This window comes from Rhineura floridana, chromosome 7 (assembly GCF_030035675.1).
Source record: "Rhineura floridana isolate rRhiFlo1 chromosome 7, rRhiFlo1.hap2, whole genome shotgun sequence".
In the NCBI taxonomy this organism is placed as follows: Eukaryota; Metazoa; Chordata; class Lepidosauria; order Squamata; family Rhineuridae; genus Rhineura; species Rhineura floridana.
This window is the reverse complement of record NC_084486.1, coordinates 155,082,690-155,095,589: the sequence shown is the minus strand read 5'-3', so window position 1 is coordinate 155,095,589 and position 12,900 is coordinate 155,082,690. Positions and strand designations below refer to the sequence as shown.

The 12,900-nt window shown below is 57.3% G+C and overlaps 2 protein-coding genes across 3 annotated transcripts in view; both read right to left on the bottom strand.

The window, feature by feature from the left end:
* Positions 1–202: 202 nt before the first annotated feature.
* On the bottom strand, positions 203–3,341 carry LOC133388588 (D-beta-hydroxybutyrate dehydrogenase, mitochondrial-like). Its single transcript, XM_061634556.1, has 3 exons — positions 3,000–3,341; positions 1,212–1,277; positions 203–585 (listed from the first exon to the last, which is right to left on the bottom strand). Exons 1-3 carry the CDS (start codon positions 3,028–3,030, stop codon positions 224–226), a joined length of 459 nt encoding a protein of 152 aa, XP_061490540.1. The 5' UTR covers positions 3,031–3,341; the 3' UTR covers positions 203–223.
* Positions 3,342–5,060: 1,719 nt separating this feature from the next.
* Positions 5,061–12,900, bottom strand: part of BDH1 (3-hydroxybutyrate dehydrogenase 1) — a 14,415-nt gene continuing 6,575 nt past the window's right edge. For both annotated transcript variants that reach the window (XM_061637655.1, XM_061637654.1), the window contains exons 3-7: positions 10,969–11,041; positions 9,896–10,006; positions 8,279–8,420; positions 7,503–7,655; positions 5,061–6,876 (exon numbers count right to left, since the gene is read on the bottom strand). In XM_061637655.1, coding sequence (XP_061493639.1) covers positions 6,407–6,876; positions 7,503–7,655; positions 8,279–8,420; positions 9,896–10,006; positions 10,969–11,041 — 949 coding nt within the window. In that variant the 3' untranslated portion in view covers positions 5,061–6,406. The remainder of the gene's footprint in view (positions 6,877–7,502; positions 7,656–8,278; positions 8,421–9,895; positions 10,007–10,968; positions 11,042–12,900) is intronic.

Genomic DNA, 12,900 nt, shown 5'->3' with positions numbered 1-12,900 from the left:
GTGAGTTGGAAACCTTTTTTTTTTCTGACTCTAGCAGAGAGTTTTCATGGGAAATTTGGTCCACAAATTTTTTCCAGATTCCTTCTGTTATTTCAACACTAGAATCTGACTCCCATAACCCCTTCAGACTATTTAGTGATCCAGAGGACTCTGAGAGGATTATTTTATACAGAACTGAAGCAATTTGAAATTTCTAATTAATAATAATTTTATTAGGATTTCTCTAGGTCAGGGCGTGAGCGATGCTGTCGATCACAGGAGACGTGTCGGAGGAGCCGCTGCTGCAGTATGACTCCATCTTGGCAATCTGCTCGTCAAAGTACTTCCGGCCATAATCGCGGCGCACGATTTCGGGCAGCTCGTCCCACATCTTATCGGCGATGGCCTTAATGCGATCGGGGCTGTACAGGCTGGTGCCGGCAATGAAGTTCCCGGGCTCCACAATGCAGACCTTCACGTCGTGGGGGCGCATCTCATAGCGCAGGCAGTCAGAAAAGGCTTCCACCCCAAACTTAGTGATGCAGTAGGGGGAGCGCGCAGGGTTCGCCATCCGCCCCATCATGCTGCTGATGTTCACAACACGGCCTGGCCGGGGGAAAGCACAGCGTGAGGGAGCCTGTCCCTCCCCTGCTGCCCCATCAAGCGAATCGGGGCTGTTGGGTTGTGGGCCTAGCCCTAGATGGAACTCTGTGCAAGGCTGCTTTGGGGCTGACTGTCCGGATGGAGAGGCAGGGGGCAGGGGACACGGTGCTAGGAGGTCCAGGGCAGCCTCTCAAGACCCCAACAAGGGCATCCTCTGGCAAAAAGTCCCTGCCAGGGTGCTCAGGGAATGGAAGCCACATGACTCAGGGAGGGTAGAACAAGGCAGCAGTTGCCCCAACCCTCCTGGTGCTATTGTCTCTCTCAGAAGCCATCAACCCCACCCTGTGCAATGGCCTTCCATTCATTTCAATCCAGGACAGGGACATCTGGCCCTGTCAGGTGTGCTTGGACTCCATCTCCCAGCACCCCCAGCGGCCAGCAGTTAGGGATGATGGCAGCTGTAGTCTCTGACAGTACCTGGAGGGACGCGTCAGCAGGTGTCGTGTCCCCCCCACGGGATATATAGCTGTGAGGAGCAGGGGACACAAGGGCTAGTCCACCTTCTTGCTCAGAAGGGACACAATGCAGCAGGGCAGGCTCTGATGGGGCCAGGCAGAATGAGAGCTCACCTTTGGATCTGCGGATGAGAGGAAGGAAGGCCTTGGTGGTGCGGATCGTCCCCCACAGGATTTCTCCTAATAAATACATTTTTGTATGCATTTTTGACTAACACACTTTTTGCAAGCAATATTCCCTAATAATTCGTTGTTGTATGTTTACAGCAAAATATGCATTTTTATTTACAGTGTCTCTTTATATGCATTTTTGTACACACTGGAGAAGTGCATCGCAAAACTCTGAGAAGTGCAAATTTCAAAAGACAGGTGTGTTCTGGTGCATGTGTTGGTTTAAAAAGTATGAATTTGATAGCTTCTAATCAAAATGCAGACAACATTGAATTTCTTGTCCATCTCTGTCACTGGGTCAAAACCAGGACTTTGAATTGGGCAGCCAGTGCAGACATCTCATAATAGGGTGGATTAGTGTGTACAGAAGAATTCTACGCTAGCTAAAGTTCAGGACCATCTTCAAGAGCAGCCCCACAGGAAGTACACTATAGTAATCTAATCCAGAAGCCCCCAACACAAGAGCCACAGTGGCGGAGCCAATCTCTTCCTGTAGCGGGCAGAGCTAGCATGCCAGCTGAATCTGACAGAAGGGCCCTCCGGGCTGCCACAGCTGCCGTTGGGGATCTTGGGAGCAGCACCAGGTGCTGCACTCTCCCACATGATGGACCTTGCTGATGCTTGAGGGGAAGTGTGTGACTTGAACCTCAGGCCACTCTTGCACTAGCCCCTCCCCATCTCTGCCTTCATGACTGCTCTCCTGGGAGAAACCTGCACCACAGTGGCAACTCGTTTGGATCTGGCCATTGCATGGGGGTGCCCTGAATGCGGAGCGGGGGGTGAGGACGTGTGAGCGCAAGGGAGGCAAGAGAGCAGCATTCTCAAGGGGGCCCTGCTGGTGCACCAGCAGGTGAGCTGGGGACATAAAGGCACTGGCAAGCACTTCTGTCTCCACCTCGTCCAGAGTTGGGCAGCCATGGACTGCTTGGGCAGAGGCCCCCTCCCACATGATAAGGGGTGTTCTCTTAGCCCCCTTGTGGTGGGTGCACTTCAAAACACAAGAGGACCCCTATAGCTGGATCAGACCAAGGCGTGTCTATACCTATCTATACCTATCATCTAGCCTGGCATCCTCACCCCCCCCCCAAGCAGTAGCTGACACCGGCACTTACTCCCTAACTCTTGTGACACCCTTTTGGAACTGAAGTACAAGTGTAGCTGGAGTGGTCTGGTGGGGGGCTGTGCCCCGATTAGCAATGGGTGGTGGTGGAGGAGGGCAGTCCTGGCCTTGTGTCCTTTCCTGCCAGCTAGTGCCAGCCACAGGCTTTTGCCAGGAGGTGGACTTCCGCAGGATAAATCAGGGCTGCTGCTCAGGGACAGCCTTGCATGCTGAAGACCCCCCCCTGCTTTGCTGCCAATCAGCGCAGGCCACTCCTTGTCAGCGTTTTAGCCCTGGGACCCATGCGGAGCCCAAACAAGCATTTGGGGACTGTACATACATACGATATATTTACACAGTAGTAGCGCTCGTTAAGATCCTCTGCTCACGGCCAGAGTTCGATTCCAATGGAAAGAGGAAGTCGTCTCCGGTAAAAGGGGTCGAGGTCCACTCAGCCTGCCATCCATCCGTGGTCGGTAAAATGAGTACCCGGCATATGCTGGGGGGTAAAGAAAGGCCGGGGAAGGAACTGGCAATCCCACCCCATATATACGGTCTGCCTAGTAAACGTCGCAAGATGTCACCCTAAGAGTCGGAAACAACTCGCACTACAAGTGCAGGGACACCTTTACCTTTTGAGTGCTCTTGTTGCCAGGCCAGCATCAGGTCCGGACTCAAGCGCTGCTCATACGGAGCTCGACGGAGCTTCAGGGTTCAACTCGCCCCGGCCACTTTCTGTCGCAAGGTACTGGAAACCGCGCTGAGCCAGGCGGGCAAGGCAGTTTCCTGCCCCTCCTGCCTCCCAAGTGCCAGGAAATATTCATGGCTTCATGGCTTATGCAGGGACCAGCAGGACCAACAAGCAGGACAGCTTCGGACTGCAGCTCTGAGATTCCCTGTCTGGAGCCAGACAGCAGAGTGTGCTTCATGGCAGTTGAGTTGCTGAGGGACCCGTCCACATGACAGGCAGAGCTCGTGACAGCACCAGCCCCACCTGCTTGTGAAGCCAGAGGAAAGGGACAGTCATACAACTGGTGCTGCTTGTGGGGCATGGAAATCACCCCACCCACTCTGGGAGGGTCTTTGCCTGTTATGTTCTGGGTCCCTCAGGTGGAAGAGACAAGTAACTGCACAGGCCACATATTTAGCCAAGGTGCTAGTCTCTAGCAAGGGTGACAAGGCTTCCGCTTCTCTGAACCGGCTTCTCCGGGTGTGGTCAGCATCCGTCCAGGCCTGGTCAGGCTGTCTGGAGCCGCCTCCCGAGTCCTGCTGGTCCTGCAGTGTTGCCCATGAGCTTGTGCTGGGTGGTTTGGAGACCGCTGTGCCCCCTTCCAGCTGTGGGGCCAAATCTCCCAGCATGCAGATCTCGGGGCCTCTGTAGAATTTGAAGTGAAGGTGCCCCCTGTTGCCACAATAGGGATCTCACCCATAATCCCAGCCCAGGAAGCCACAAGGGGGCTTTAGTCCACCTGCCTCTCCAGCAGGGACGATCCAGGAGCATCCTGAGCATTTCCCGCGACTCTTGCCCAAAACAATGGCTGAGCAAAGCGCCTCCTCCGGTCCCCACACCCTTGAGGGAGAAGAGAGGCTTGCTCTGTGGAAAGCCCCCCCGGCCTCCCCCCCAGCCCCAGAGCGGCTTTTCGTGCCTCATTTGGGGAGGAACTGGAGGCTGTTGCTTCGCACCATCCAGAACCGCTTCCTGCAAAACTGTTTTCCCAACCAGGAAGGAACTTTCCACAAGGAAAAGACTTTGCCTGTTATGTTCTGGGTCCCTCGGGTGGAAGAGACAAGTAACTGCACAGGCCACATATTTAGCCAAGGTGCTAGTCCCTAGCAAGGGTCCCAGGCAGGCATCGAGGCGGGTGGGCGGGGAAGGCGGCGCCCTGCCCCACCCGCACGCAGTCCAAGCAGCAGCAGGTTGACCCTGGCCCTCCCGCTGCAAGGGGCAAGGGCAGCGGCCTTGTGTGGGGGGCGTGAAGGGCAGGTGGGCAGCTGCGTGGATGGGGCTCCTGGCTCAGAGCAAGCATGGCCCGTCCACACACAGTGGTCATTTCCAGCCAAGTCACACTGGAGGGGATGCAGGGAGGTACAAGGAAGAGGCCGCGGGGGTCTTCCTGCTTTCCAGCTCGCCTGGGCCTTCTGCCCTCAGCCGCTTTTTGTGCGAGGGTCCTGAGGTGGAGGCAAAGAGGCTGCTTTCCTGCTGGGGCCTCCCCCCTTGGCCCAGTCTGGGCGCCAGCTCCAGGCAGACAGGCAGGCAGCCCCAGACCCACCTCAGGGTGGGTTTGCACCCCACAGCAGACCCAGAGCAGGTCACCAAGTGAAGACACGGGTGCTGCTAGTAAAAGGTCCCCCTGCCACCTGCTGCAGAGGTTGCCCAGGCCCCCTGAAACCTAGGCCTGAGTTGGTGGGGTGGAGCCCGCCTCGTTCCCCTCCCTCCAGAGCCTTAGACCCAAGGCGGACCCAGAGGCCTCGTGGCTCCAGTGATCTCTGGCAGAAGGGGGCAGCTTCCCAGGCAGTCCCAGGCCTGCCCCTCCACCCCCACCCCCTGTGCCCTCAGGGGTCTGCCTCCGCCACAGAGGAATGGGCTTGCTGGGTCTCCTTCTGGCACCTCCTGCCCCCCCACTGGCCCTGGCCTCTGCCTGCTGCCCCTCCCTTCCCCTCCCAGGAAAGAGATTGAGGAATGAGCCATCCGGCTTCGTCACTGTTGTTTAATGTTAATCAAGGCAGAGGATATTTGATCACAGACTCTTCCCACTTTACACCCAAGTGTGACACCCCTTTGTGCCCCCCATCCTTCCACTTTCACAAACACTTTCATAAGCTTCCAGTGACGGTTTTGTTTGCCTCTGAAGCATCACAAAAATCTCTTCAAGTGGCCCTTTTGTACAAAAACAATGTCCCTACAGCTGAAGACACCACAGGGGTGGCAGCAGCAGAGGCTCTGCTGTCCTACCTCGCAGGGCTTGTTCCCTTTCAAGAGGGGTGCTCCTAATCAAGTCCCTGGCAAGATGCCACTGGGATGACCGGTGGCATGCCCTCTGGTGCGCGTTACTTACAGGGGCAACTTATTGCTGCAGTGCCCAGATGGCGGTGGGGGGCAGGCGCCATCCGCAGCCCCGCGTGCTGGAAGGAGTCCCGGAAAGTGACATTCAGTGCCAAGGGAAGTGACCCATCATTGCTACCCTAACCCTAATGACATGCGGCGAATGAGGCAGAGCAAATCCAGGGACTGGGGCTCTCCAGAGGCTTCCCCCCAGCCTCTGCAGCCATCACCAGCCAACCACACGCCACAGGGACTCTAATGCAAAGCATCCAGGCAGAAGCAGCAGCAGCAAGGGGGTCCTCGCTGCATCCCCAGCTGCTGCAGGAGTGAGCTGCTTACAGGCAGGGCTGCAGCAGGAATGAGCCTGTCAGCAGCCGTGAGTGCTGCAGGTACAGCTGGCAGGCGGGTCCCTGGTCCACAGAGCCCTCGGAGAGGAGGGTGCAAGAGGAAAAGCGGCCGCAGCTGCAGCCTGTCCCGATGGCTTCCTCGGATCCAGTCTCTCCCCCCCTGCCCCCATAACAGGCCATATCACCAGCACCCATCTGGAGGGAGAGATGGAAGGAGCCAGGGGCGCTCTTGTCTGGCCTGCAACTGCAAGAGCAGCAACTGCTTGCGGGAGGTGCCCTCCCAGTAACAGCTTCCAATGGAGATTGGATCCCCAAAGTCCTGATTCGTCAGAAGAACTGTTAATGCAATCAAGACTTTACCTTAACAGCCGAGATGAACCAGGGAAAATGGGAGTATTTAAAATAAATAGCACTGAGCGGGTCCCTCTGAAATACACAACATATTTCTGCTCACGAGACACACCATGCAAAGATTAAATTATGCTCAAATGTTTAAATTAACAACAGCTTAGGCCTAAAATACAGTACTTCAAAATGAACTAACCAAGTGACTACTGGGAAATTTGTACAGCGTAACCTCTAAAATTAGTTTCCCTTCCTGAATATTCAAGTGCAGGAGGCTCTGCCCCCTCCCCCCTCCCCCCCTCCCTCAATAAATGTAGAGGCGATCAGAGATAGCGGCCGGCATGTGGGTCATGACCTGCATCCTCAGCCACCAGTAGTAGTCCATGGGGTGGTACCGGGTGTAGGGCGAGATGGAGGTCAGGGCGTGAGCGATGCTGTCGATCACAGGAGACGTGTCGGAGGAGCCGCTGCTGCAGTATGACTCCATCTTGGCAATCTGCTCGTCAAAGTACTTCCGGCCATAATCGCGGCGCACGATTTCGGGCAGCTCGTCCCACATCTTATCGGCGATGGCCTTAATGCGATCGGGGCTGTACAGGCTGGTGCCGGCAATGAAGTTCCCGGGCTCCACAATGCAGACCTTCACGTCGTGGGGGCGCATCTCATAGCGCAGGCAGTCAGAAAAGGCTTCCACCCCAAACTTAGTGATGCAGTAGGGGGAGCGCGCAGGGTTCGCCATCCGCCCCATCATGCTGCTGATGTTCACAACACGGCCTGGCCGGGGGAAAGCACAGCGTGAGGGAGCCTGTCCCTCCCCTGCTGCCCCATCAAGCGAATCGGGGCTGTTGGGTTGTGGGCCTAGCCCTAGATGGAACTCTGTGCAAGGCTGCTTTGGGGCTGACTGTCCGGATGGAGAGGCAGGGGGCAGGGGACACGGTGCTAGGAGGTCCAGGGCAGCCTCTCAAGACCCCAACAAGGGCATCCTCTGGCAAAAAGTCCCTGCCAGGGTGCTCAGGGAATGGAAGCCACATGACTCAGGGAGGGTAGAACAAGGCAGCAGTTGCCCCAACCCTCCTGGTGCTATTGTCTCTCTCAGAAGCCATCAACCCCACCCTGTGCAATGGCCTTCCATTCATTTCAATCCAGGACAGGGACATCTGGCCCTGTCAGGTGTGCTTGGACTCCATCTCCCAGCACCCCCAGCGGCCAGCAGTTAGGGATGATGGCAGCTGTAGTCTCTGACAGTACCTGGAGGGACGCGTCAGCAGGTGTCGTGTCCCCCCCACGGGATATATAGCTGTGAGGAGCAGGGGACACAAGGGCTAGTCCACCTTCTTGCTCAGAAGGGACACAATGCAGCAGGGCAGGCTCTGATGGGGCCAGGCAGAATGAGAGCTCACCTTTGGATCTGCGGATGAGAGGAAGGAAGGCCTTGGTGGTGCGGATCGTCCCCCACAGGTTGACTTCTGCCACCTCCTTGTACGTGTCCATGCTGGTGAACTCAACCTCTCCGAAGGTGGAGATGCCGGCATTGTTGACCAAGCCCCAGAGCCCTGGGTGGGGCAACCAAAGAGATGTGAGGGACACAGCATGACCCCCTTTTTGTATGTTTCATAAAACATAGTTCCAGGCTGTGGTCTGAAGACACCTGAGGGCAGCTCCCGGCTGAAGCTAAGCAGGGTCAGGTCTGTTCAGTGCCTGGATGGGAGACTGCCTGGGAGCCATATGGAAGCCCCCTTGGGTTGCTATCATGGAAAGAAAGGCGGGCCATAAATGTAATAAATAAATAAGAAACCAAACACCCACCACAGCTGCTCTATGGCATACACAGTTCACACTGCAGTGGGCTGTAGAGTGGACGGTTTAGCCCTCATGCTGCTGAGTAGGACGCTGGCTGGGCCGGGCCGGGCTCCAAGGGAACGGAGGTGATCCGTGGGTGTGCCCCCAACTTGCCCCAAACGGCACTTCTGGACTCGGAGGCTGCTGAGCTCTACTCTGGCGCCATCTAGTGCTCAAGGCCTGCATTGCCACACACGCCTCTCGGAAGAGGCAGGGAAATGGGTGCGGGGGGGAGGAATTGGGGGGGACATGCTCAGGTGGCAACTGGCCGCTCTCCTTCCTAGGCTGATCTCCCGTGAGCAACCCACAGCCCCACCCCCCAGGACTCCCCACCTACCGGCCTGTGGGTTCTTCATGCTGGACGTCATGTAGTCCACAGCGCGTGCCACGTCCTCGCTGTCACAGACGTTGAGCTGGACGGTCCTCATCCGGTCACTCTTCATGTTGTCCAGGTCCTTGGAGCCTCCCCGTCCCTGCTCCTGGAGAGAAGGGGAACATTTCATCTCACCACGAGGAGGATGGCAAGCGCTGCCCACACCCTTGCCTTGGCTCTCTTGCCATCTGGGGAAGGCTGAGAGGAGGCCGGCCAGGAGCCACAGCCGCTGCCCATTTGCCCAAGCAACGGCTCCGTCACCCGGCCTGGTGACTACTTTGCTCCATCGCTAATGATAAAAAGGGACACGAGGAGGAGGATCAAGGGGGGGGTTCTCATTCATGCACCTCGACTGCGAGGGAAGAGGATCTCTTCCTGCTGTTTAGGGCATGGCCAGCGGGAGGACATCCCCTCACAAACCGTCTCTCTGGGGCCAGGCTGCATGCGAGGCTGGGGTGTGCGTGGTGGGGGGTGAGTGGGGAGAGGCAAAGAGGCAGGATTTGGGGAGAGGCAAGGGGGCACGACAGTCCCTGAGGAAGCAACTCTCCAGCTGGGGCCACACTTCTAAAAGTGGCCTTTTTGCACCCCGAGGGCTGTTCCATGGAGGGCAGCAAGGAGAAACACCCCCCCGCACACCTCGCTCTCCCCTCCTCTTGATCCAGGCAAGCCACAGACGTGTCTGGGACAAGGCTCAGGAAGAAAGGCTGGTGCTGCTGGTTTGTTTGGGGCAACGAGGCAAGTGATTCTCTGTGGTGCAATGCAGCCCCACTCGCAAGGAGCAAGAGAGGGGCAATACCAAGGGCCCCAAGCAGGTCCCCTGAGCCATCTTGGTTTTCTCAGATGCTTCTTACTCTTCCTTCTCCTGCCCCCCCCCATGACATTCCTCCTGCCATGGTGCTGTAGATGGGAGAGGGAACTTGCCCTCTCCCCAACCCCACCAGCCTATACATTAATAAAAGGGAGTGGTTGCAGAGAGCTTGCGCTGCTAGCTATAGGGCAAGAGCCTCCACACAGTACTGCTGACTCGGTATTGTCATTATTTCCCCCCCCCCACTTCCAAGCTCCTCACAGGCATTTACGTGGGTTAGCCCCCCTCCTCTCCACCACCACCCAAGCCGAAGAGAGCCCGCCCTTCACCTCTCCCCTGGCTGTGCCCCCCACGCAGCTCCTCCCCTCCCAACCACTGCTCCTGATGCCAGACCCCTAAACATGAGGGGTGAGTGCACAGTATAACGGCACCCAGGCCACTGCTGTAGATTATTACAAAGGGCACCGCGTGATCTGGACACGCTGTCCCAGAGGCTCCAGCAGTGGCTTGTCCTGAACAGTATCTTAACCCTCTGCCACGCACCTGAGGCAGAAGAGCAGGCAGGCAGCCAAGGGGTAGCTGAGTACCATTCTGACTGGGGCTGGACCAGGGCCAGGATACAACTGCATGAGGGAGGGCCGCCGAGTGTGTGCACAGGCTATTGACCCTCCCAGCTGGCCGCGGTCCCAGGGCAATGGCTGGTGGGAATGGGGGTCTCCCAGCAGACACCCAACTGCCGCCCGCCCCCCGGCCCCTTCTCAGGTCTCCCATACCTTGAGCAGGCAGCCGGCATAAATGATGAAGCCCTTCTCGTGCAGGTGCCTGGCAAGCGCAAAGCCAAAGCCAGAGTCACAGCCGGTGATGAGGACGGGTCTTTCGCCAATCTAGAGGAGGGGCACAGGTGAGGGGCTTCGGGGGCCACCAACAGAAGAGGAGGCAGTTGGGGGCCTCCAAGGGAAATTGCTCTCACCATGTGGCCCCCTGAGAGCTCAAGCCACACCCCCTCCACGCCCCCCCAGCCAACGAGCCCCACACATGCCCAGAGCAAAAGCCCCATTTGGAAGCCCCCACCAGCCCCTTCCTTTCTCCTTCATCTCTTCTCCCCCCACCCAGATTCAGCAAAGCCCAAATTTACATTGCAACCAATGTACAATGCAATTCAACGCACGATCCACCCACTTGGCAGGTCAAGGGACATCTCCCCCCCCAATGCCTCCTGGCAATGCCAAAGAACGAGACCCTCCTGGTGTCTCCAGTGACATCCCCAAATACCCTCAGCCCCCCCCATCACAGCCACAGCCGCCTGCAACCAAATTTGGAGCCCCAAACTGTGTCTGGAGCTGGGGGGGAGATGTCAGTGAAAATGCCCCCCCGCCCTGGCACCTAAAACCCTCCAGATGATGTCCATTGCTGGCATGCTTGGTACCCACAGCCTCAAATCCCTCAGAAATGTCAGCAGCCACAAGAGGAAGCAGGTCTGGATCCCCAGAGGAAGAATCTCACCCCATGAACTGGGATGCCTAGCTGGTTCCACACCATCATCCCAGGACCAACAGCTCAGGGGTCACTAGGAGAGGAATCAGCCCAGAAAGGGCCCCTGGAGGATCACAAGGGTCACCCAAGGAGGAAGCCCTCCACTGCCTCACCAACACTGCCATAGGACCACCAGAGGAGCCCCCCAGGGGAAGCCCTTTCCCCCCAACGCCAAAGGGAACCTCCCCGACGGCCAGGGCTTGCCTGTAGCCAGCCCTGAGCAGACGATCCTTGTCCACCTCCATGAATGTGCCTGATCCCCTCTTGTGGCAGTGAATCCCACAGGCTCACTCATTCATGTGGCTCTTCTTACCTCTTCTACTTCTGTCCCATAGGAGCACCGGCCCTGCAGGCTTGAGGCAGGGAAGCAAACGTCTGGGGGGACCCTGCAAGAGAGAACACGGCAGTCCCTGAGTCCTGAGAGGGAAGGCGACAAAAGCTCTGCCCACATGCCTCCCATGTGGGCAAGCAGCAGGCTCTTCCTCCACCACCACCTCCCTCCCTCCCTCCCGGGGCTTCAGCACCTCTGGACAAGGCCCCCGCCCCGGAGGGCACAGCAGCGAAGGAGGGTCTCACTCTCCAAAGAGCCACACCTCTCCCCAAGGAACAGAGCAGCCGGCAGCAGCCCCTTTCCTAATCTGCGGTATTCTAGCTGAGCTCTTGTTACGATGGCTTTGAATACCCCCCCAACACATCTTGGAGAGATCCGACCCTCCCGATGCATACATGCACCCTTGCACTCCAAGTTGCTCACTGCACTCTGCAGCGGAGGGCCTCCCGCAGATCCCATTGCATCAGGAAGTCTGTCCCGCACAACACAGGAAGCTGACCTCCAGTGTGGCTGGAGTCACCCATCCCCTCGGCCCCTCCTGGTGGCATTCTCAAGACCTTCTGGGGCCATTGAGAGGTGTCACTGCAGGCAGCATTTATTTCAATTGGATGGCAACCAATAATGGCTGGCTAGGGTGGGTGGGATCCGTTTCCAGCACTTTCTGTCACGTGCCAGCCCCTCCCCCTCTGCAGTGCTTTACACAAAAGGGGCTTGTGTGTGAAGTGGGGGCACAAGCCAGGGCCCTGTAGATGGCCGGGCAGCGAATCAAGCAGCCAAGTGAAGCAAGGCACCAATCCGGCCATTGGGAGAGGCCCTTTTTCTCTCTCATGACCGCGCCCCCGAGGAAGCCCCTCCACCCGCTGGCACTTGCACTTTGCTTGCAGCTGCTAGGATCAGGGCCACAGGCCCATTCCAGGCAGGCTGGGAGGAGCCTCTCTGACTGCAGGCCTCGCAGAGCCACTGCCAGGCAGAGGGGGCAGCTGGGCGCGCTCGAGGGTCTTCCCCTGCACCCCACCGCACACACAGTCAGGAGCCCACCTCAGAGCTCTGCTCCTCCTTCTGCAAAGTGCAGCCCCCTCCAGCCCTCGTCTGGTCCACCTCCTATTAACTTACATAAAGTACATGCATAAACTGCCTTTGCAGCGATTCAAAGCACAGTAATCCCATTAAGATCCTGGCAAGTTCAGGCTTGTGTGTGGGGGGGGGGAGGATGTATAGCATGAAACGCCTTGCAAGGCACCGATGCTGTGGTGAGACTGACGCCCATAAAGCCTAGACATCTGAAGAGGTCCCTGCCTTCTCTGGGCCAGGAAGCATTCCATAATGTTTTGAGAATGCCAGCATGGCCAAAGGGCAACCCCTGCCAATCTTAACAGGTGTATTTCCACACTTGCCCTGCGTTTCTGTAGCGGCAGGATTCCAAAACGTAGGAAGAACCCCTCCCCCATCTCTAGGCTGAGCCTCTGTTCACGAAGCCTAGAAATAACTCCCAGGCTGTAATGTGTGGCTGAGGGTCAACCTTTGCACCCAACCTTCCCTTGCTTAAAAATGGGCGTCCGTCTTCATCAGAATCCTTTGCCAGTCCAGCCGATGAAGGGCTGGGAGGGGACCAGATGGCAGCCTCAAAGGCAGAGGCTGGGTGTGAGTCTCAGGAAAGGGGATGCCACTTCTGGACTCTTTCGAAGCTCCACTGAAGGCCCAGTGAAAAGAAGCAATTAAGAGGCTCACAGAAGAGCAGATTCCACTGTCAGCCACTGGTGCCAGCAGAGGGCAGCACTGAGTGCCAGAAGTGCAGAACAGAGAGCTTAACTCCTGGAGCTTCCCTCCCCACCCAAAACCAGGGGTTGCCATTTCACATGAGGTCTCTCAATTGGGATGGTCCCTGCCGCTAGTTGTTGATGCTTTGCATCCTTC

What these genes read in the sequence shown, in the direction of transcription:
- LOC133388588 (XM_061634556.1), bottom strand. Translation starts at nt 3,030, where the DNA reads ATGCTGGCCTGGCAACAAGAGCACTCAAAAG. An exon ending in GCAACAAGAGCACTCAAAAG is followed by an intron (nt 1,278 to 2,999) that starts GTAAAGGTGTCC and finishes TGTATTTATTAG; the next exon opens with GAGAAATCCTGTGGGGGACG. An exon ending in TCTCATCCGCAGATCCAAAG is followed by an intron (nt 586 to 1,211) that starts GTGAGCTCTCAT and finishes TCCCCCGGCCAG; the next exon opens with GCCGTGTTGTGAACATCAGC.